Source organism: Equus caballus, chromosome 23 (genome assembly GCF_041296265.1).
Source record: "Equus caballus isolate H_3958 breed thoroughbred chromosome 23, TB-T2T, whole genome shotgun sequence".
Lineage (NCBI taxonomy): Eukaryota > Metazoa > Chordata > Mammalia > Perissodactyla > Equidae > Equus > Equus caballus.
Window position 1 is genome coordinate 12,437,941 of NC_091706.1, and position 24,860 is coordinate 12,462,800.

Genomic DNA, 24,860 nt, shown 5'->3' on the forward strand with positions numbered 1-24,860 from the left:
ACAAGTATTTTAAAAATTAAAAAGGAGAGAGAAAATGGAATTGCATTCTAGAGGGAGTCACATAGTAAGGTCTGCTCACCCACGGAGACCAGGTGGCTGTAGTTCTCCAGCATCACATCTCTGTACAGGGCCCTCTGAGCAGGGCCCAGGTGCCGCCACTCCTCCTGGTTGAACTCCACAGTCACATCCTTGAATGACACTAATGCCTGTAACAGCACATTTCTATTCAATCTGAAGGGTTCAGAAACAGACGATATGGAAAACACTTTTGAAAACTACTTTGTATCATGTTTACTGTGAGAATTTAAAATGAAATTTTAGGGGCCGGCCCCATCGCCAAGTGGTTAAAGTTCCGTGTACTCCGCTTTCGCAGCCCAGGGTTCATGGGATAGGATCCCAGGCTCGGACCTACTCCACTCATCAGCTGATGCTGTGGAGGCATCCCACATACAAAAAATACAGAAGACTGGCACAGATGTTAGCTCAGGGCTAATCTTCCTCAAGCAAAAAAGAAGATTTTAGCTCACAGTGAATCTTCCTCACATAAAAAAATAATAAAAAAATAAATACATAAAACAAAATTTTGTTAAAACAAAATTTTATGATGGTTACCTATTATGGCCCTATCACTGTCTTACAGTTTGGGGTACTAACATAATTGGTAGAAATATTACTCTTACGCCCTAATGTATTTGTATTTACTTACAAATTATATAATAGACTGTCAGTTAACATATTACTGATTATGTTTAGTGCCTTTTTTTAGATAGTTATTATAACTAGGCTTCCTGTAATCTTTACCTGTACTCCAATGGACTGTTCTGAACTCTTTCTAGGGTACATACACCCATTTGGAGTTCTCTGCTGGGACAAGGGGGAATCAATGAAGAGATATCTGTAAACCCTGGAGGCAGTACACATGATCAGACTTGTCTTTCAGAAGCAATGCTCTGGAAGAAGAGCGGAGGAAGTCTTATGCAGCAAAACAGAAGAGACCAATTTAAGGACCTCGAGGACCCTGTGCCAACTGAAGTCAGTCAGACAGAGAAAGACAAATATTGTATGATCTCTCTTATATGTGGAATCTAAAACAAAAAAAACTAAGCTTATAGATATAGAGAACGGATTGGTGGTTACCAGAGGCAAGGTGGCAGGGAGGAATGGGTGAACTATTTTGGGTATTTTTAGTTTAAATAAACTGAATCAAAAAAAGAAAAAAATGAGACAACCTATATTAAAGTAAAGCAATGGGGATGAAGAACGGGAAACTGACCCCTTATAAGAGAAAGGAACAAAATTTCGATCATTATTTTTTTGTACAGCTGTATCGAGAGAAGCTGCATGAGCAACTGGGTAAATAGTGATGCCACTGCGAGATAATAAAAAAATATATATATATCTATATATACACATATATATATACACATAGGTCTCTGCCCCTAGTTCCTGACTAGAGCTCCTAAAACCCTTGTAAATTCCTAAGTGATAAGAGCACTAACAGCATCTTCTGTTCTAGTGAGCCAATTCTGATAGGCTCCCGAATGGGGGCTGGTCACCAAAATACCAAGCCATAATTAGAAGCTTGGAATTTTTAGCCCTGCCCCGGCTTTTCTAGAGAGGAGAGAGGAGTCTGAAATAGAGTTAATCATTGATCATGCCCATGTGATGAATCCTTCATAAAAATCCCAAAAGTACGGGATTTGAAGAGCTTCCAGGTTGGTGAACACAACTGTCTATCAGGTGGGCAATGCACCCAACTCCATGGGGACAGAAGTCCTGCACTTGGGACCCTCCCAGACCTCTCTCTATATATCTCTTCATCTGGTTGTCCATCTGTATCCTGTATCATATCCTTTACTAAACTGGTAAACTTAAGTGTTTCCCTGAGCTCTGTGAGCCGCTCTAACAATTAATCGAACCCAAGGAGGGAGTCATGGGAACCTTAGATTTACAGTCATAAAAAGATTTATATGTCAGAATCACAGGACAACTTGGACTTGCAACTGGCATCTGAAGTGGAGTAAGAGCAGTATCGTGAGTCTGAGCCCTTAACCTATGGGATCTGATGCTATCTCCAGGTAGATGGTGTCAGAATTGAGCTAAATTGTAGGACACCTAGCTGGTGTTGCAGAGAATCGCTTGGTGGGGGCAAAAACACACACTTTCGGTGATCAGAAGTGTCAGAAGTATTCTGCATGAACAGTAAAGGAGACATACAGGAGGGAAGACTACTGGGTTTTCTAACTCAGCCACACACTGAGATTAGAAGAACAAAAGTAAGGTAACGGGCAAACATTCTTCATTTGCATTCAAAGTTATCTGTGAACATACACATGGAACTATACACTTCACTGCTGGTTGCATGATTTTGGAACACAAAAAGGAGGTCTAAAATTGATGTACAGAGTCATTGCGATCACACACAAAATCAGAGCTCAATCTGAAGACAGAAAAGTGGATTCTAAAACTTACATGAAGAGGGAAAGGACTTAGAATATCCAACACAATTATAGAAAAAGAACAAGGTTTGGAGATTCACATTACTGATTTCAATATTTATTTTAAAGGAACAGTAAGCAAGGCAGTATGGTATTAGCAAAAGGACTGACATAGATCAACAGAAGAGAATACTGACTCCAGAAACAACTACAAACAACACAAAGTCAAATAGTTCCCAGCAGAGGTGCCAATGCAGTTCAGTGGAGAAGGTAGGTTCTTTCCTACAAATGTTGTTGGAACTATCAGACATACACAAGCAAAACTAAATAAACAATCTTGATCTATAACTCATACCACAAATAAAAAATTAACTCAAAATGATGACAGACCTGTAATTATAAAACATAAAAATATGAAAGGAAATCTTTGTGACCTTGGTTTAGAGGAAGATTTTTTTACATACGACCAAAAAAGCATAACTAGCAAAAGAAAAAGATTAAAAATTTTGAAAACTTGATCAATTAAATACTTATGTTCTTTGAAAGACACATGGTGAGAGAAAAACACAGCAGAGATCTACTGATTTGACGCTCAAATCTTCACACAAAAATCCCCCCACAAATAACAGGTAATTTTTCTTATATAAATTACAGGGAGAAAAACGTTAAGCAAAGAAAAAAGGAGCAGGAATGTGTCCCATTCTTTTTGTGAGGTTAAAACCAAAAACCAAAATTGGATAGGAACACAGGAAAAGGAAATTACAGGCTCACATAACTTGTGATATAGAAATAAATAAGTACTAGCAGAAAGACCCCAGTCAACATATATACAAAGCAACTCATCAGCAAGCAGGGTGTATACAGAAAATCAACAATAAATTAATATCAGAAAATTCATTATGCTACTCACAATATTTACAGATTAAAGGAAATAAGCCATGTCTCTATTTCAACAGATACATACTAAGTGTTCCCGGACCCATTGCAACGTGAGTGTGGAGGCTTCCCCACATCAGTGAGCAGTTCTCAGACGCCAGCCAGCGGGGTGTCTAATGATTCAGCTCAATTCTGATGCTACTTACCTGGAGAGAGACCCAGATTCCACAGGTAAAGGACTCAGTCCCACAAGACCACTCTCCACCTCAGATGCTAGCTGCAAGCCCTGTGCTTCCGACCAACAGGCTACAAACTGGGGGTTCCAACAACCCCCTCCAACTCAGGATGCCAATCGCAAGTCCAGGTTGTTACCTGCACTTCTGACCAACAGGCTATAAATGACAGGTTCCCATGACCCTCTCCTGTGGTTCAATTAACCTACTAGAATGGTTCACTGAACTCGAGAAAACCATTTACTCACTAGACTACTGATTTATTACAAAGGATACTGAAGGATACAAATCAAAAGCCAGATGAAAAGATACATAAGGACAAGGTCTCGAACAGCTTCTGTCCTCATGGAGCATGGGGCCCAGTAGGGTGGCACGTAGCTCTCTCCAAACACAAGGGCCAAAGAGCTGTCCTCTTGGGTTTTTATGGAGGCTTCAGTACATAGTCATGATCCACTGAGTCACTGCTCATTGGCAATAGATTCAACCTCAAGCCCCCTCCTCTCTCTAGAAATCAGGGCTGGGACTGAAAGTTCCAATCCTCTGATCACATGGCTGCTTCTCCTGGCAACCAGCGCCGCTCCTTGGGTGGGGCCCAAAAGTCACCTTCATTAACATAAACAAGACTCCTGTTTCACTTTTGCGGCTCTGAGGAGATTTCAGGAACTGAGAACAAGAGACCAAATACTGTAACAAACGATGTTCCCGTTGCTCCTATGGCTCAGGAAATTCCACAAGTTTCACCAAATACATCTGCGAAATATGATTCAGTCATGTGAATGACCAAATATATGTATTCCTTATAAATCATAATATTGCAAGACAGAAAAAGTACTCAACATAATTCAATGCACCTTCCTGACTAAACTGAAATCTAAGCAAACTGATAACTGCAGGGAATATACTTATTAAACAAGGGTTACCTACCAAGAACCAAAAGCAAACATCAGAGCTAACGTGGAAGTGTTTATTTTCCCTCAAGCCTGGCTTTATTTCTATTTCTCCTTTTCCATTTAACGTATGGACCCCTATAAACCTCATAAACCCATTACGGTGTGAAGTGGAGAATGAACAAAGAGCTCACCTGAGATGTGTCCATTCTGCTGCTCCTGGCAGTGTACAGAACTGTGATGGTTCAGCTGGGAGGCCTGGGGAGGACCAGGCAGAGGCAGCACCACCTATCCACGTAAGATTCAGAAATGGTCATGTGGACTAAAACCCACAGCTTTTCACTGACAAAATATAAACTTTTCCATGGTTAAATGACAATTCAGTTGTTTTTTTTAATGGTTAACAGCAATAACCAACACAAGAGAGAATTAGTTACAGTACATAAAGGATAAAGCATCACTCTTTCATTAAAATTAACATAGCAAAACACTTAGGCTACATCACTTAACTATTTTCCTATTAACAGTGCTTACCACTCAAGAGAGAAAATCGACAGAAAGCTCACTAAAAGGAATAGAGTGCTTTAAGGCAAGAATTGTTCGTTCATTTTTAACTAAGTTAGTTTCTCAAAAGGTCCTTTTCTTAACATGCTTTTGGTGACTTACCTGTGACGGAGTGCACTGCACTGTGTTTTCCTCCTGGTTCTGACACACACTGGGTGTGCCTTGACAAGTCACTGAACTGCTCAGGTCCAATTTCTTTAAAGCTTTCAAGAGTCAGAAGTAGATGACCATGGAAGCCCTTCGTGACCCATGACTGTGGGATTCTGTGAGGTCAGGATAAGTCAATAATGTCACGTGTAGGAGCTGACACGTGTGAGAGCAGCACAGCATCTGAAAAGAGTGGAGAATGAAGGGACGGGGGCCATTTAGCAACAGTGGAGACGGAATTTCACCCTTTGGCTGGGTAGACCTTTCCCCACACCTCACTCGCACAGGCTCTCCCAAAGCAGCCTTTCTCAGGCAGCACACCCCTGGGCCACCCCAACTCACCCCCCTCTTCTCAAAGTTGGCCCAAATCTCCCACTATCGCACAGCGCGGTGGCGTCTGGACGTGGCAACATCTCCATAACTGGGCAAGGGGGTCAACTACTGCTTCTGACCATGCAAATTTAGCCCCTGCTCTTTTCTGTGCTTGTTTGCCTCAGCTTTGAATCTTTGGCAAGAACAGTAAGAACAGGAGTGTTCGCTTCCAGGTAAAATTCTTGTTCCTAGAAACCTCCTGATTCCTACATCACAAGAGCTGCTTTGTTCTAAAATAAATTTGTTTCCCAAGATCTGGGACCGGGTCTGGGAAACAAATTCACTTTAGGGCCAAAAACCTGACTCTTGGAATTCACTACAATTTCGAACTGAAAACACAGAGAACCTGCCAGTGCAGGAAGAGCTGCGGGCGTCTGTCTGACCCAAGGACTCTGATGAGACCCCAGAAGTTCCAGAACACACGCGACAGTGGTGAGAGCCCACGCACACTGCCCGGGTTTTCAGGGACAGGTCCCTCTGCTAAGGGCTGCGAAGGCGTAATGCCGGTCCTGGCAGACGTGATATCTAGACGAAGCCTAAGATTTGAAGCACTCTCGCTATTATACTGAAGGTCCCTCCCCGCTAGTTTGCGAGCCGAGCACGTGCCTCCACCAACCCGAGCCTCGGTTCCTTTTTTTCTTTTAACGCTGATGGTCATGCGGACCTCACAGAGCAGCTGTGGGGTTTGCACAAGCCACCCACTAAACGGAACGAAGCGTCTTGCGAACACAGCAGCAGGCGTCACTCAGGCGGCTGTGTTCTTTAGGTGCGAACTGACCTAACTCTCAGAACAACAGCAGCACCGTCCGGTGAGAAAGCGGACTCTCACCCGGGGGCCTTCTGTCGCCCCGCCTGCAGGTACAGGGCCGGGACTGGCCGGGCCTTTCTGGTTCTCCCCGCCGACCCACAGCCCGCGCTTTGCGGCCGCTCACGGTCGCCATTATACACGCCCCCGCCCCGCCCCGGGCTCCTCGCGGGTCGGGCTGCAGGCGGGCGGGCGGGCACGCGACCCCCGCCCCCGACGGGCTGTACAGGCTCCTACACTGCAGAGACCCCCTGAGGGACTCCCGGGACTTCTCGTTTCCTCCTCCCCGGGGACACGTGCACCCGCCATGCTGGTCCCCAAGCCGCCCAGACTCCCCACCACCCGCGCCTTCTCACCTGAGGTACGACCCCTCGGCACTACCCCAGCAATGGAGAGCTGCCCGACCCTCTCCACACAGCCGCCCAGACAGCGGAAGCCGAGGGGCGGGACTAAGGCTGTACATGCGCAGATGGAGCACAGAAAACCCGTTCCCGGGGTGCTGCGCGGCGAGCCGGTTCGGTACAAGACTACATTTCCCATATAACTCCGCGCCCGCTCCTTGCCTAGACTTGGCAGCGTTTCCGGTTTTTTAGACGGTTGGAAGATGTTGACGTTGACCTCTGCTGCGTAGATCGTCTCAGAATCCCCAAATGTTAGGGGTTAAACTTGAAGTCTACCGCCAAATACAATGCGTGGTCCTTGAGCAAATCCTGATTGAATAAACAACAGCTGCCAGAGACATTGAAGACAGCTGGGAAAACTTGAATATGCACTGGGTTTCTCTTCAGTGTAAATATGATACGGAAATCCCATAGAAAAACCTACTGGTTTCATAAAGGCAAGCATAGTGAAGTATTTAGGATTGAAATTATATCTTTGTAAGTTAATTCACAAATTTTCAGGAAAAGCAATTAGACAAAGTAAATACAGCAAAGTTGTTTTTCAGCAAGGAAATGGGTATAGATAAATGCACATTTTACCATATTCTAAGTGCTTGAAAATTTTGCAATAAGAGTGGAAAAAAAAGGGGAGGGGATTATGGGTACTACCTCCATCAGTGTACCTTTTAAATGCAAAGCTGCAGAGAGATTTTAAAGTTCATAGAGATATTTCCTAGGAATAAGACTGTGAAATGGTTATAAAACAATTAAAAATGGAGCACAGCAGTACTAAATTAAAAAAATTTTCTCTCCTTCACCAAACTCCAGCTAGGCTCCTCTAAGCCTGCTTCTCAACTAGGCCTGTCAACTTCGACCTATAAAGACTTGAACAAAATACTAAAGTTTCTAACAGTCTCATCCCTTCAATGACATTAATCCCCCTTAAAGTGCCTTCCTGAGAAGACTCAAGGTAGCCAAAAGGATCTCTCTGTTCCAGCCAAAACCTGAAGCTAGGGTCCCTGTCTCCCAGTCGCTGTGGGAGAGTAGGACCCTAATTTCATTAAGTGCCAGTTAGCAAACCCAGATGGCTTTCACATGGACCAATCCCTGCTTCCCACTTTTTGTAATTTTTCACTTCCTTCACTCTGCTGAGCCCTGGCTCACCCTCTCTCTATTCCTTCATTCTCCCCTTAAAACTCCCAGTCACCTCTGTACAAATCGAAGTTGAGTTCAGTTCATACTGGATTCTCTTCCCTATTGCAATTGTATATTACCAATTAAAATCTGTTCTCACCACTTTAACTAGTGGCCAAGATAGAGAGTGCAGCCACAGCCCTTTCTATGCTTGCAGGTGAGTGACAGGCAATGGAAGTGGGAGCTAACTAATCTGTTCTCACCGCTTTATCTTTGATACAGAAAAGAGCAGTATCTATAAGCAGCAGGGCTTAAAAGGAAAAAAAAAGCAAAGAACCTTTTCAAAATTACATGAGTAATACACAAAAATATACACAATCCAAAATAAGAAAACAGTTATCAGGCAAATCATTCACATCCCGGAGATGACCCTACTTAAACCTAAAGTGAGCATCCTCTTGTCTTATTTGCAAATTAGGGACATATGGTCATAATATTATAGGAACTTCTTGTTACTAAATTACATGTAATGAGCATAATTTTGGTAAATATTTTTATAACATCCATCATTTCTTATGACAATGATAGTTTTTTTTTAATTAGATCCTGTTCACACTGGGAGAAAAAAAGGAATAGAGTCATCAAGAACCTAGCGCAATCCATGAGAACACGAGCATAAAGCTTTACTCCTGACATTACAAAGAACTTGAATAAGTGCCAGTTTTCTATATGAGAACACTAAACATTCCTTGCCAAAATTCAGATTAGAATCTCAAACGTTTGTCAGCTTGTTTTCTCTCAACGTTTTTTTCACTTTTTAACCTGAAGGAACTATCAATGGGACAAAAATAAACAATATAACGATCAGAGATGTGTTGAAAGACACAGCAATGTCCCTCACACATTCATACATATGCTATTGCTAAACTATTGAACACTTTTCCTGCAGCAATACAGGTCCAGGAAGAAGAGAAAGTGAGAAGGTGGCGCGTGTCTGGAGCTGGCGTTCAGAGCAGCGGGCCAGAGAAGCTGCAAGCACCTTGTTAGGACCACGATGCAGGCGCTGGGACAAAGTAGGGCCATACGCACAGCTCTCAAGTAAAACAAATAACTTTCAAAATTTAAATGTTTCTGGGAAATTACTAAATTCTTTAAGAGAACGTACGTTTTCTAAAAATAAACATATAAAAATAACCCCCCCAACACCTTTCCTAAGAAATGGTCTCTCTCGCCCCCACCCCACCCCACCGCACCCCTAGGACCCCGGACTCCGAGGCCGGACCTGGGAGTGCTGAGAGGGGCGGCTACCCGCCCCCAGAGCCGCGACACGCTCCGCCTCTTCCCTCTTCTCCGTCGGCCCCGCGGGTGTAGACGAGGCGGGCCCTGCGAGAGAAGTGCCGGGGAAGGGAGACGGCGTCCAGCTCTGGTCCTCCCCCTTGCCTCGCTCTGCCTGATCTTGGACTGAAACACCGAAAGCAAAGAGACAGGTGGCAGCGGAACTCACACTTACTGAACAACTTATCTTCTATGTGTCAGAAACAGCTCTAGATACTTGGTATTTGCCTTCCATTTCATCTTCTCAACAACCACACAAGGTGAGTATCATCCTGAGATGATTTCCGTCAGGAAAGAGACCCTTGGGAGAAGGGATTGGAGTGGTTCTCACCAGTGAAGCTGGTCTGTTCCTGATCTGTCCGTCCCAACTGGGAGAGGTCTGTCCTCCTGCCTCACCGTGTCTGCCTTCTCTTCGCCCAGGGCGGACTCACCCTGAGAGGATGGGCTTTCGTTTTACTGACATGGGAGCCCCTGAACAAAGGCACCCAGGAGTGCGAGAGTACAATGGGGGATCTGGGGTGGTCACAGGAATGCCCCGTGGAGAGAAACAGAGAAATACTAGTATGGAAACACAAAACCTCTGTCAGTTCTGGTGGGGAACGAAGCATCCTGAAGGAAGTAAACACTAGTAAAGTTGTAGCCACATGGGAGGCTCAAAATCAGTCTGCTGAGCTCCGGTGGCCCAAATTAAATCCGCTTCCATTTCCGGAAGGCCTATAGTGCACTGGGATATATAGGGACGGGGTGGGGGTGGGGGGGGGCGTCCCTGCTGTTTCTGTTGCGTTCCTGCTGTGCTTCTAACTGGGATAATTAAAGTTGGTAGTAAGAGAATGTCAGATATAGGGTCTCCAGTGAATAGAAGGGTTTTTTTTAGTGAGAGATGAAATGAGAGATGAGAAAGTTTGGGGTTTTCTGGGCAGAAAGTGGGGATTACAATAACCTATTACGCCAAGATGGAGCAAGCAGCCACAGCCCTGTCTATGCTTGCAGGTGAGTGACAGGCGATGCCAGTGGGAGCAAATGTGAGAGGAGTCAGAAATAGCCTCTCCCTCCATCCTCTGCCCCGTGTGGTGCCAGGGCAGTAGCTTGGGCTCTTTCTTTTCCGTGTTTGTCTCCTTCCACTTTGGGAAATACAGCAGGAGTTGAAAAGAACAAGGGGTTATAATTTACTTTTCCATCTAGAAAATTGAACTAGGGGTGAGGTTTGAGTCTTGTTCAGGTTCCCACACGAAGTTACTCTGTAACTTCAGCAAAGGCACTTCATCCTTGGGCTCATGGTCTTCCTCTATGAAGCAGAGATAAAGTACTCTTCGCAGAATTATTACAGGTGGGAGTCAGAATGCTCGGAATCAGAGTGGCAGAACTAGGGTGCCGGTATCCACCCCATGTAGGAATGTGTACCTGAGGGTCCCTTGTGCTGACCTCCACCTCCCCCAGATTCTCCCCTCCCTCTGCCTTTCCTTTCTCCCCTTTGTCCTCTCCCCTCTCTTCAACAGAATAGTCTCTGGCTTCTTCCTGGAGGTGCTGGAAAGAAAAGAGGACAGGGAGTTACACACTCCCTATTCCTTCCCCCACTTAGATCCCTGGGGGAAGTTTTCTAAGCACCTTCCAAATATACTTTCCCAGAGATTTCGAGTACAACAATGGTCTGTCCCGGGACACTGCCTTTCGTTTCCTTGTTTTTACTCTAAAGAAGGACTCTATGCCTCTGCCAAGGAGTGAGACACCTCTGCTGCTGTGACTAGAACTTGCTTTACAGCTTAATACTTTGTAGGGAATAAGAAACCTAAACCCTTTTGCCCTACTTTCCTCTTCAGAAAGAGCTTGTGGGAAAGTGCAAAGCCCTGTGACATTGGACATAGTAAGATGGGAAAGCAATAAAAAATCGGAATCCTAAATTCTTATCAAACTCTGTTATCTTTGGAGTTTTCTTCCCCCGAAATCATGGACCGTGCAGAACTCTGTGACAGGGAACTGTGTGATGTACATATCTGAAGGACTTTTGTAGATAGACATCTGTGACCACCATCTTTTAATAGAGGCCGGTGTCTCACTATAACTGAAGGCAAGTTGTGGGCACTTAAGTGCTCTGTTGAGAACCCACTCAGATTCTTTACCTACTCTGTCAGCAAGATCCCCCAAGGCATCTTTCAGGATACGGGGGACACATATACATCACGTTCCCTATGTCATAGAAGATCATTGTAAAGATGCACCGGGTTGTGAGGAGGCACCAGACGTCCTCTCATGTGCCTTACTGTGATTGCAGATTCTAGGCCTTGTAGAAAACGAATCATTATTTGAGACATAGCTTGATGTCCAGTGACAAAGTTTCTGTACATTCACTTAACATTTCTATTTCCCAAGAGACAAGAAGCTATTGGGAAGAGTTTTGCACCAAACTATAACAGATGTGGTTGGACCACTTGAAAACAATTGTTCCACATGGTGCCTTTGCCTTCGTAGATAAGCACTGCTTGAATGCAATTTCATTACCTCACTGGTTCCCAGTCTAGGAACTGCTGGTAGGAGGTGCTTTAAAATACTACATGAGAATATATTTGGATTTCCAATACACAGGGGACAACACAAGATTATAGATTTTTAAATCAATTCCATTGTAGTCAGAAGCTATATTCTCTAATATTTCAATCTTTAGAATTTGTTGAAACTTCTTTGTTGCCCAGAATATGTTCTGTCCTTGTAAATGTTTCAAGTGCATTTGAAAAGAATGTGTATTCTGAAGTTATTGGCTGTAGTTTTCTACACATATTAGGTCAAGTTGGTTGATAATATATATATATATTTTTTTTTCCGACGAAGATTAGCCCTGAGTTAACATCTGCCAATCCTCCTCTTTTTGCTGAGGAAGACTGGCCCTGAGCTAATATCCATGCCCATCTTCCTGTACTTTATATGTGGGACACCTACCACAGCATGGCTTGCCATGCGGTGCCATGTCCATACCCAGGATCCGAACTGGCGAACCCCAGGCCGCCGAAGCGGGACGTGCACACTTAACTGCTGCGCCACCAGGCTGGCCCCGGTTGATGATATTTTTAAAGTCTTCTACATCTTTACTGGTTTTATTTTTTGTCTACTTTTTTCTATCAATTACTGAGAGAAGGGTGTCAAATCTCCAACAAAGATTGTGCCTTTGTCTATTTCTCTTTTTAGTTCTCTCTTTTTACATTGTATATTTTGAAGTTCTCTTAAGTACATACATATTTATGATTATGTCTTCCTGATAATGTGATCCTTCCCCCCCTTTTTAAAAAATTATTTTATTCACATGATATTGGCTATAACATTGTGTAAACTTCAGGTGGATAATTTGATCCTTTTTAACGTGAATCATCTCTTCTTGTCTCTGGCAATACCCACTGTTTCGAGTCCTACTTTTGTAAGCCAAATCCCATTTCTTATGCTTGGTGTTTAGAGTACACTCTAATCACTATTTTACTTTCAATCTACCTGTGTCTTTGAAGTTAAAACACAACTCCTTTAGACAAAATATAGTTGGGTCTTGCTTTTTTATCCCGCCTGAAAGTCTCTATCTTTTAATTGGCATGTTAAGTCCATTTAATGTAGTTACTGATGCAGGTGAGCTTAAGTCCTGCCACCTTGTCTTTTCCCCTTCTTTCCGCACTTAAGAAGTCATTCCCTTACAATGGTCTTTTTGAGGTAATTCTGGCCTGAATTGGTTCTGATGAGAAATCTACTATCATTTGTATGGTGGTTCCCCACTGCGGAGCATGTATTTTTATTTCCTCTGTATTCACTTAATATTTTCTCTTTCTATTTCACAAGATTTCCTGTGATGCACCTAGCTATGATTTCATTCCTATTTCTCTGGCTTAGGTGTTGGGATCTGGGAGCTGTAAAGTGATGTTTTCACCAACCTTGAAAAGTTTCTGCCGTTATTCCTGCAGATAGTCTGTCCTTCTTATTAGCACATACTTTATCATTTCCATCTCTCCCTCTGTGACGCCAACTACACATATGTTAGATCACTTGCTATTTTCCCACAGATCACCAAGGTTCTTGTTCATAATTCTTCAATCTATTTCTATCTTTAATCTTTAGTTTGATAATTTCTGTTGATTTGTCTTCAAGTTCATGAACATTTTTTCTCTATTCACCAACAGACTATTAGGCCCACCCCGTGATATTTTTTCATTTTGCATATTTAACTTTTCCATTTTAGAATTTCCCTTGTTTTTTTTTTATATTTTTCATATTTCTGCTTAAGTTCTCCATCTGTTCATTCATTATATCCATATTTAAGTCTTTAAACATATGAAAACAGTTGCTATAAAATGTTTAGCTGCTAATTTCAGCATCTGAATTGTCTCAGGTCTTTTCTATTGGCGTTTTTTGCCTTGGCTTTGGATCACATTGTTCAGGTTCACATTTTTAGTAATTAATGATTATATGATGGACATTGTAGATGATACATTATAGAGATTCTGGATTATAGTGTCTTCCTTTATAGGATCATGAATTTTGTTCAGGCAGGCAGTTGAGTTACTGGTGGATCCTTTTTATATGTAAGGCTTTGCTTTCATCTTTGATAGTTGTGTCTGTTATGGTATTGAACTTAATCCTAGGGCATGGTCTTTCTTTAAGGTGTAGTCCTTATTCCTAAGGACTGACTTTTCTGTGACTTCACTGTAATGCCAAGGTCCTCATCAATGTTTCTCCACAATAGCTAGCCAGAAGTACCTATATCTTACATCAGTGCATCACATCTGGTATCATAATTTAGCTCTCAGCCCCACAACAGACAACCTATATAAGGCATCAGGAGTCTTGGCCTACATACATTCAACCCAGCTCTTGGCCAAGGACCCATTTTGAATTCAAAACGTACCTCTCACCCTACCACACACACACACACACACACAAACACACTAGTGCTTCCTTGTCTTAAGTACTTTGCCCCATAAATTCTGATTACTTCTTTAGTTGAAGAAGACCACTACCCCACTTGGACTCCAACTCTTGTGCAAAGCAGAAAATATCTACAAAGCAAAGAACTAGGGAACTGAAGGACTACAAGTATGAATTTTTCTTCTTTCAAGTTTCACTGGCCTGAAATGCCTGTTTTACAATGCTTGAAAACAATTGCTTCCTATTATGTCAATTTTTATACTTGTTTTTGGTGATGGCTAGACTGGTACAAGTTACTATATCATTGGCAGAGCTGAGGTCTCAGGTATTGCATTTTTTTAAATTATGATAAAATATACATAACATAAAATTTACCATTTTTACTATTTTTTAAGTATAGAGTTCTGTAGCGTTAAGTACATTCATATTGTCATGCAACCATCACCACTATCCATCTCTAGAACTCTTTCAATATCCAAAACTGAAACTCTGTACCTATTAAACCATGACATCCCATTTCCCTCTCTCTCACCCCCTGGCAACCACTGTTCTACTTTCTGTCTCTATGAATTTGACTATTCCAGGTACCTCATAGAAATGGAATCATATAATATTTGTCCTTCTGTGTCGGGCTTATTTCATATAGCATAATGTCTTCAAGGTTCATCCATATTGTACACTTGTCAGAATTTCCTCCCTTTATAAGGCTGAATAATATTCCGTTGTACATATATACTACATTTTATTTATCCATTCATCTGTTGATAGGCACTTTGGTTGTTTCCACCATTTGGCTATCATGAACAATGCTGCTGTGAATGTGGGTGTAAAAATATCTGTTCAAGTTCCTGATTTGGATTCTTTTGTGTAGATACCCGGAAGTAGAATTGCTATATCAAAGTTATACTGTTTAACTTTCTGAGGAACTGCCAAACTGTTAGCCACAGGGGCTACACACCATTTTACATTCCCACCAGCAACGCACAAAGGTTCCAATTTCTCCACATTGTCACCAACACTTGTTTGTTTCTTTGATAACAGCTGTCCTAATGAGTATGAAGTGGTATCTCTGTGGTTTTGATTTGCATTTTCCTAATGACTAATAATGTTGAGCATATTTTCATGTGCTTATTGGCTATTTGTATATCTTCTTTGGCAAAATGTCTGTTCAAGTCCTTTGCCATTTTGAATTAGGTTGTTTGCTTTTTTGTTTTTTTTCTAGAAGTTCCCTATGTAGTCCGGATATTAATCCCTTATTGGATATGTAATTTGCAAATATTTTCTCCCATTCTGTGGGTTGCCGTTACTCTGTTGATAGTGTCCTTTGATGCACATAATTTTTAAATTTTTATGAAGTCCAGTTTGTCTATTTTTTCTTTTGTTACCTGTGCTTTTCATGTTATATCCAAGAAATCATTGCCAAACCCAGTGTTATGAATCTTTCCCCCTACAAATCTAGGAGATTTATAGTTTTAACTCTTACATTTAGGTCTTTGACCCATTTTGAGTTAATTTTTTTATATTAAGGGAATAGGTGTTAGGAAAGGGTCCAACTTCACTCTTTTGCATGTGGATATCCAGTTTTCCCAACACCATTTGTTGAAAAGACTATTTCCCCATTGAATGGTTTTGACATTTTTATTGAAAGTCATTGACCACATATGTGTGGGTTTATTTCTGGGCTCTCTGTTCCATTCCATTAGTCTATATTGTCTGTCTTTATGCCACTACCATGCTATTCAGTTACTGTAGCTTTGTAGTAAAATTTGAAATCAGGAATTATGAGTCCTCGAACTTTATTCTGCCTTTTCGTGATTGTTTTGTCTATTCAGGGTCTCTTGAGATGTCATATTAATTTTAGGATAAATATTTCAATTTCTGTAAAAAACAAAAAGTCATTGGGATTTAGATAGGGATTGCATTGAATCTATAGATCTCTTTGGGTAGTACTGACATCTTAACAATATTGCATCTTCCAATCCATGAACAGGGGATATCTTTCTATTCGTGTCTTCTTTAATTTCTCTGAGCAATGTCTTGTAGTTTTCAGTGTACAAATCTTTCACTTTCTGGGTTAAGGTTATTCCTAAGTATTTTATTCTTTTTGATGCTATTGTAAATGGATTTATTTTCTTAATTTCCTTTTCAGAATGTTCATTGCTAGTGTATAAAAATGCAATTGATATTTGCATATTTACATTGTACTCCACAACTTTGCTAAACTCTTTTGTCATTTGTTTTTTGTTTTACTTTTTTTGGTGAGGGAGATTGGTCCTGAGCTAACATCTGTTGCCAATCTTCCTCTTTTTTGTTTTCTCCCCAAAGCCCCAGCACATAGTTGTATATCCTAGTTGTAAGTCATTCTAGTTCTTCTATGTGGGATGCCACCACCGCATGGCTTCATGAGCAGTGTATAGGTCCACACCCAGAATCTGAACCAGCGAACCCCAGGCCACTGAAGCAGAGCACATGAACTTAACCACTTGGCCATGGGGCTGCCCTTGTTAAACTCTTTTATTAGCTCTAATCATTTTGTGTGTGTTGATTCCTTAGGATTTTCTATATAAAGCATCATGTTAACAGTAAATATAATTTTACTTCCTCCTCTCCAATTTGGATGCCCTTTATTTCTTTTTCTTGCCTAATTTGTTGAACCACCCTTGCATTTGTGGGATAAATTTCACTGGGTTGTAATATATAATCTTCTTAATATGCTGTTAGACTTAGTTTGCTAGTATTTTGTTGAGGATTTTTGCATCTATATTCTTAAGGGATATTGGACTGTAATTTTCTTTTCTTGAAGTGTCTTTGTCTGGCTTTGGTATCAGGGTAAGGCTGACTTCATAGAATGAATTAGAAAGTCTTCCCTCCTCTTCTATTTTTTGGAGATTTTGTGAAGGACTTCTGGTAATTCTTCTTTAAATGTTTGGTGAAATTCTCCAGGGAAGCCATCTAGTCCTGCGCTTTTCTTTCTTGGGAGATTTTTTATTACTGATTCAATCTCTGTACTTGTTATAGGCCTGTTCAGATTTTCAATTTCTTCTCTAGTCAGTTTTGGTAATTTGTGTGTTTCTAGAAATTTGTCCATTTCATCAAGGTTATCTAATTTTTTGGTGTATGTTTGTTCATAGTATTCTCTTATAATCCTTTTTATTTCTGTAAGTTTGGTAGTAATGTTCCCACATTCATTCTGATATTAGTTATTTGCATTCTCTTTTTTTTGCTTAGTCTAGCTAAAGCTTGTTGATTTTGTTGATCTTTTTGATTTCATTGATTCTCTCTTATTTTCTATTCTCCATTTCATCTATCCCCACTCTAATATTTATTATTCCCTTCCTCTGCAAGGTTTGGGTTTAGTTTGCCCTTCCTTATCTAGTTCCTTAAGGTGTAAAGTTATTGATTTGAAATCTTTTTGTTTTAAGTAGGCATTTACAGCTATAAATTTTCTGCTGAGCACTGCTTTCACTGCATCCCATCAGTTTTAGCATGTTGTGTTTTTTCTCTCATCTCAAAATATTTTCTAATTTCCCTTGTGATTGCTTCTTTGATCCATTGGTTGTTTAACTGTGTGTTGTTTCATTCCTGCTATTTACTTTTCACTCCTTAGACAGCTGCTGTATACATTCTGTCAAGAATTTATAGTTACATTCAGGGGGAGACACAGATGGAATGTGCTTATTCCATCTTCTTTGGAACTGGAGCTTTCTTTTTGTCTTTAGGACAGCAAAAGAATCTAGAAATTTTTCTGTATTCAGTGGGAGGGCTGTAAGCAGATGAGCCGAAATTCAACCAACAGGAAGGAACCCAGGATACTGAGTGACATCATGAAAAGGAAAAGTGCTGGGAGCCGTGGCTACATCATTTGATCGGCTGTTTGACAGGGTCCAGCCGATTAACGCCGAGGGGTGCAGGGCCGCCCCTTGGTGAAGAATAACCGGCCAGCCCCTCACACAGTTCTGAAACCTGTGCTGCTTCTAATTGCCCTTCATTCCTTTTCCTTTCTTAACCTCCAGTTTTCACTCCTTTGGGTGGCTGCTTGGGAGGCACTACCTCCTGGGAAAATTAGATATAGTAAGAGAATGTGACCACCTGCAGGTAACTTTCAAGATATTTTTCAGTTAATTAATGGAGGAGCACACAGTCCCATTTGAGACAATCAGAAAGGAATCCTGCCCAGATAAGATGTCGAATTAGGTTTATGGCCTCTGTCTGCTTAATGTTTCCTTCTCCCTCCAGTTCTTTGTCTAAATATACATATGCATCGTCCTTCTAAGTTTGTTGGTTAATTGGTTGATCAAGAAGTATCTATATATTATTCTTGACCTTCTGCTTTCTGTTAAAATGTTATAGAGGTTTTCTCCTAAAAGCAATAAATAATAAATAATTGGTGAGTAGAAGGGCCGAGGGGTGCAAGAATGCCCCTCGGTGAAGAATGGCCGGCCAACACCCCCGATATTTTCTGAATTATATGCATGCTTTCTATCAAGGTTATGTGTATACTTATTTCTCTTTTTTATTCTTGAAGATATATAGTTTAGTTTAGCTTTTCAGCCCTTTACTTTACTAACAATATGATACTTTCTCCGGCAGTGTACTTAAGGGACCGTTAGCTCTACAATCTAAAAGACAAAGGAATGCTTCCAGCCCCTAAAGGGCGCGAAAAAGTAAAGATGTTTAACTGCCCGCTGAGAATGCAGATAGCCCTGGGGATAAGACACCCTGGAGTCGCCTTTTGTTCCCATTAACCATCTACACTAATGGCGTAAATGATTGAGGGAGGCAGGGATGGCTCCACCAGGATGTAACCAGACGGGCTGCTGTCCTGTCCGGAGGCCTGGACCTTCTCTCTTTGATTTAACTTTACCATGAATTACAACAGACGCCTAGGTACCTATCTCCTTTAGCTTAGAGACAACAAACACTAGTTAATTGCAGAGAAGACGATCATTAACCTTATGCTCTATAGAATGGAATGCTAATAAATATTCTTGTGCTCGTTTCTTACTTCCTTATCTCTCTGAGAATATTTGTAAAACTATTTCTGTACTAATCCTGAAAAATATATAAACGACACTTGTGCACAGTAAAGTCGGACTTGCTAACACCAACCCAAGTCTCACATCCCCTTTATTTTCCCCTTCCCTCATCGCGCCGACGCCGTCCATCCCTCAGGAACCTGGACTCCGCCGAGGCGGGACCCCGGCAGAAAAGCATGGTGCTGAAGAAAAAATAATAATTAACTGAGGTGGGGGAAGGACCTTTTTCTGAAGACATGGAACTAGAGTTGAATTTTGAGGACAAAGCAGGTGGATACCAGGAAGTAACAGCAAGGGAACTGCATGTTCAAAGTCATGGGGAGGATGAGCTAAGGTGTTTGCATGAGGTTGTTATGACAGATACAGAACCCATGGGGAGAGACCCACAATCATTTCCTCATTCCCTCAGGGGTGAGACCTCCACAATGGGCCTTTCAGGGAACAGAGCAATGCCATAAGGTCCAGAATACAAGGAAACGCAGGCAGAAATTTGAACCCTAGGATCCTATAGCCCAAGAACCTTGCCAACCTTGCCTACCTCCTCCCATCCTGTACCCCTGTCTCCTCCTTCCCTAAATAACTCTCACAGGACTCTTGAAACTGATTCCTTGGCAACTTAAGGCAGAATCCAAAAGGAACCTTCAGGTCTCCAGTGAGCCCTTCTGGAATCCCTAATGGGCCTCTGAAGCTCCAGTCTGGCATCAGATGGCAGATTTCAGGACAGCCTGGCTCTGTGTCAGTGCTCCTTTGTGTCCTCCTCAGCCTCTCTCAGCCTCTCACACTCAAGAGTGTGGCAGAAGCAAACAGCACTCCACAGACCCATGCATTTACACTCCTGGAGCCTGCACCTGGCCTGAAGGATGAGACCATCAGGAACCAAACTATTTCCCTAAGACAGAGACTCCTCAGGAATCTCTCTGTTCTCAGCCATATAGTTTGGGTGGGGTTGATTCTAAGGCCTCCTTCAAGGATGGCCCTGATTGTCTTAATCCAATAAGCCCATCTCTGTGGCCATAGTGACTGGTTCAGAGATGGAGAAGTAACTCAGTGTGTCAGTTAGCTTTTGCTGCAAACCAAACTATCCCAAAATTTAGTGGCTTAAAACAACAAACATTTGTTATTTCTCACAGTTCTGTGGGTTGGCTGAGTGGTTCTTCTGGTCTGGACTGGCTCAGCTAGGGCCAGACGGTCTATGTCCTAGGATGTCCTCACTTTCATATTTGTTCAGTTGGTCAGGGAGATGAGGTGGTGCTCAGCTGGGACAAATCATTTCTGATCTGTGTGGTCTCTCAGTCTCCAGGCTGCTTCACATGAAGCTCTCAGGGTTCCAAAGAACAAGTTTTAAATCTGTGCTTGCATCATATATAAAAGGTATTATGTTAGCCAAAGCAAGTCACAGTGTCCATGCCCAGAATCAGTGTAGGAGGGCAATATACAAGGGTGTGCATACAGGGATGTTTAAACAAATTAGGAGTCATTACAGCAACAATCTGCCACATCCAAGATTATCCAGGAGTCTTGAGGCTTTCTGAGGAGGAGGAACTTCTTCTCTCTTCCTTGGGGGCTATTAGGAAAGATCCTTCTTCCTGTGGTCAGCGTAGTATAAGAATATGAACCATTTTGCAACCATGAGGCAAGAACTGGAGCTGCTAGAGTCAGATGGGGACAAGGCATTAAGTAGAGAGTAAGGATTAAAACAGAGCAGATGTGGTAGTTAATTTTATATGTCAACTTGGCTGGGCCACGGTGCCCAGATATGTGGTCAAACATTATTCTAGATGTTTTTGTGAGGGTGTTTTGGATGGGGTTAAGGTTTAAATTGGTGGACTTTGAGTAAAGCAGATTGCCCTCCATAATATGGGTGGGCCTTATCCAATCAGTTGAAGTCCTGAATGAAACAAAAGACTGACCTCCCTTGATCAAGAGGAAATTCTGCAGTGGACTGATCTTCAAACTTAAACTGCAACATCAACTCCTTCCTGGGTCTCCAGCCTGATGGCCTTCAGACTTGACCACAACATTGACTCTCTTCTGGATCTGAAACCCAAAGGCCTTCAGAATTGAACTGCAGCATTGGCTCTTCTCTGGGTCTCCAGCCTGCCAGCCTATGCTGCAAATTTTAGACTTTCCAGCCTCCATAATCATGTGAGCCAATTCCCTAAAATAAATATCCTTTCTGTTTCTTTGGAGAACCCTAACTAATACACAAAATGATACAAATCATTTTGTACCACACCAAACTCCTCACCCAAATTCAACCTACTTTCACTTCCAAATGCCTGCACTGGTGGGTCTTATTGGGAAGACTGTCTTTGCTTGGCTGGTTAGAACTGCTTTGCCTGCATGTGCAGAGAGCTGGGAGTACCTGTGCATTTACATGACCTTGGGTGGCCCTTAACCAATGAGAAACAGGAGTGAGAGAATGAAAGCCCAACTCCCTTGCCTGTGGTGGAGATGATTCTGATATAATTTATATTCCAGAACTCCCCTGTGGGACCAGGCTGAAACAATCCTCTGCAGATCTGAGATTGCATCTTTCTTGGCCTTTATTCTTTCCCTGTCTTGCTTTCTCCACTTCTTTACCAGTTTCCTTGTCATGGGTTCTGCTCCCAGTTCCAATGTAGGGGTATGAGAGTCCCTCACACCCCCAACAGTTCTGCAACACCAGCTGGGCGTACTACAATTCAACTCAATTCTCACACTATCTACCCAGAGATAGCTTCAGATTCCATAGGTTAAGAGCTCAGTCCCACAAGACTTCCCTTTGCCTCAGATGCCAATCATAAGCCCAGGTTGTTGCCTGTGCCTCTGACCAACCCACTACAGATGGAGGTTCCCACAAACGTTTCTTTGGACTTTAGATGCCAACTGCAAATCGAGGTTGTTACCTGCACTTCTGACCAACTGGCTATAAATCAGAGATTCCCAAGGCCCCCTTCTTGGGTTTGATTAATTTGTTAGAACAGCTCACAGAACTCAGGAAACCCATTTACTCACTAGAGCACCGATTTATTACAAAGGCTATTAAAGGATACAAATCAATAGCCAGATGAAGAGATATATGAGGGCACGGTCCCAAACAAACAGCTTCTGTCCTCGTGGAGTGTGGGGCCTGGCACAGTGGCACATGGAAGTGTTCTGGTTCCCCAACCTGGAAGTTCTCCAAACCCCCTCCTTTTGGGTTTTTAAGGAGGCTTTGTTACACAGGCATGATTGATTAAATCACTGGCCACTGGTGATTGATTCAACCTCCAGCACCTCCCCTCTCTGGACATCAGGGGATGGGACTGAAAGTTCCCACTCTCTGTTCATGGTTGGTTCGCCTGGCAACCAGACCCCATCCTTAGGTGCTTTCCAAAAGTCACCTCATTAACATAAACTCAGTTGTGGTGGAAAGGGTCTTGTTATGAATAACAAGACACATATTTCACCATTTCACCTTTATGGCTCTGAAGAGATTTTAGGAACTGAAGACGAGACCAAATATTATAACAAAAGTTGCTCCCATTGTTCTTATGACTTAAGAAATTCCAGGGTATTGGGAGCTGTGAGCCAGGAATTGTGGACAAACACTAAACATATATGAATGACCAAATATATATTTCTTATAAATCACAATATTGTACCCTGGGAGCATGTTCTTAAATGACTTGCAAAATAATCCTTAACTCAGGGTGTCTTCTGGGGAATCTGCATATATATATCTTGTGTGTATATATATATATATATATATATATATATATATAAAATAATAGAGTATATAATATAAACATATATTTTGTTTTATATATATGTAATACATATATATATCTATCATTTATTTATGTGCGCAGAAAAATGTGTGGAAAGAAACACACCAAATCGGCCAAAACGGTTACTCCTGTGGGATGGAGTGGAAGAGGAGAGAGACTGTTACCGCACAAAGTTGGGGTTCACTGCCCGATGCACATAAACAAACTGATTAATTACAGCATCAGCGTTTGGGGAAAGAGGTCAGTTTTACTGTGCGAAATTGATCTGCAGGGAGAACAGGGGGCATGTGCCCTCAGATCTGTCTCCCCAATTCAGGATTTGGGGCAAAATTTAAAAGGTTATGGAGGACAGACAGGTTGGCATGCAGAAATGCTGGTGGGACAGGCTTTGACCGGTGGGCTTCAAGCCTTTATGGTGAGGTTCTAAATATTTCTAACGGGGTTCTAAACATTTTTGATGAGGTGGGGAAGGAATTTTAACACCAGATCTTCTGAATGAGGGATCCCTCGCTTCTGATAAGAGTCCATTGCCAAGTTCCGGTCGTGTCCCGGTCCTTGGGTTCTGTGGGAAGGAGGATCTTTGTTTCCACGGTAGTTGCAGGTCACGTTTCTTCTTTTGTGTGTGCCCTAGCTACATGATTCTGCAGATTTTCTGAAAGGCAATTCTCATTTTTTTTCATTTTGGATTTCTTTTTAACTACAAACAAATGGAAACAAACTAAAGAAAATTGGTTACCTATTTGATGGCATATTATATAAACATTTCAAAGAACGTTTAATTACATAGGAAAATAGTAATATTTTAAAGGAAAAGTATACAGTATGAACTCAGCTTGGTATCTACACAAATAGAGCAAGAAACAGAAGGACATACACCAAAAAGTGTGCTCTGAAAGGTAGGATTGTCATTGTTTACTTTAGGATTTTTATATTTTCTGCATTTATTAAGTTCAATAGGCATGTATTTTGTATAAGTCTACATGAAGAAGAAACAAATGTGTATACAATGATTGATCCAACAGTGTGGGAAATGCCAGCAGGAGGACACCTTCCTCAACATGGGGCTTCCTGGAAGACTTCCTGGAGGAGGCAACATACAAATGGAGGTTTGTGGCTTAGAGAACAGGCTAAAGGGAGTGGGTAGGAACCAACTGGCAGGACAGCGTCATTCTGGCTGGACAAGGCTTCTTCTGGGAGAGTAGCAGAGGTGGGGTAAAGAGGGAGGCCAGGCCTGGCTGCTGAGTGAGGTCAGCATGTGTAATATGGCCATGGTCAGGGCTGTGTGGGGATGTGTGAGGAGGTGGCAGCAGCTTGGGGTCAGTCAAGGAAGGCCTGGCTCTGCCCAGAGAGGGCTATGGGAATGGGGGAAGGCAGCTCCAAAGTCTAAGGGGGAGAAGCCCCTCCCCCTACTGACCATGGCAAGGCTGGGCCAGTGTCCAGCAGGAGATGAAAGGCAATTCTTAATCACTCTGTTGATAAGAGATGGGGTCAGTTGAACTGGTCCTGGAGGGCCTGCGTTATAAGATGAGAGTGAGGACTTACTTCTTCTATTACACACTTCTAGATTTTAATTTCATTTTTGCAGTGAGCATGTATCAAATCTGAAATATAAAAAATAAATTTAAAACAGCAGGAAAACAATGGTTGGTACGTATCCTCACACTTCTCCAACTACCCACAGGAATGCACGTATAGCAGTTTCTAGAACCAAATAAATGCCAAGAGATATTTGTTAAATGAAGAAAGGAAAAACTAAGAAGGGACAGTAAAAAAGCTCTGTTTTCAAATCCTAATTCCAACATGGCAGGAGCTTGTGTTCTCCTCTACTTCTGCTTCATTCTTTTTACTCTGCTTCTTCCTTTTTTAAAAAATTGCACAGAGTATCAAAGGACTTTGAAAATTCCATCTTCTGGTAGTAACATTGGGAACCACACAAGTACAAAATAAGTGCGGTGATTAGGAAACTATTATCCGTTTACACACTGGAGTACCAGAGGAGAATTATGAG

The 24,860-nt window shown here is 42.0% G+C and overlaps 1 protein-coding gene across 5 annotated transcripts in view; it reads right to left on the bottom strand.

The window, feature by feature from the left end:
* LOC100062166 (zinc finger protein 782) overlaps positions 1 to 24,860 on the bottom strand; it is a 66,892-nt gene that overhangs the window by 33,920 nt on the left and 8,112 nt on the right. Inside the window, exons 1-5 of one of the 5 annotated variants that reach the window (XM_070249012.1) lie at positions 9,119 to 9,270; positions 6,679 to 7,032; positions 5,101 to 5,328; positions 4,629 to 4,722; positions 80 to 206 (exon numbers count right to left, since the gene is read on the bottom strand). In XM_070249012.1, the coding sequence (XP_070105113.1) occupies positions 80 to 206; positions 4,629 to 4,643 (142 nt within the window). In that variant the 5' untranslated portion in view covers positions 4,644 to 4,722; positions 5,101 to 5,328; positions 6,679 to 7,032; positions 9,119 to 9,270. Of the gene's footprint in view, positions 1 to 79; positions 232 to 4,150; positions 4,298 to 4,628; positions 4,723 to 5,100; positions 5,329 to 6,678; positions 7,033 to 9,118; positions 9,271 to 24,860 lie in introns of those variants that run through there. The other 4 variants (XM_070249014.1, XM_070249015.1, XM_070249016.1 and 1 more) reach the window with 4 other exon arrangements.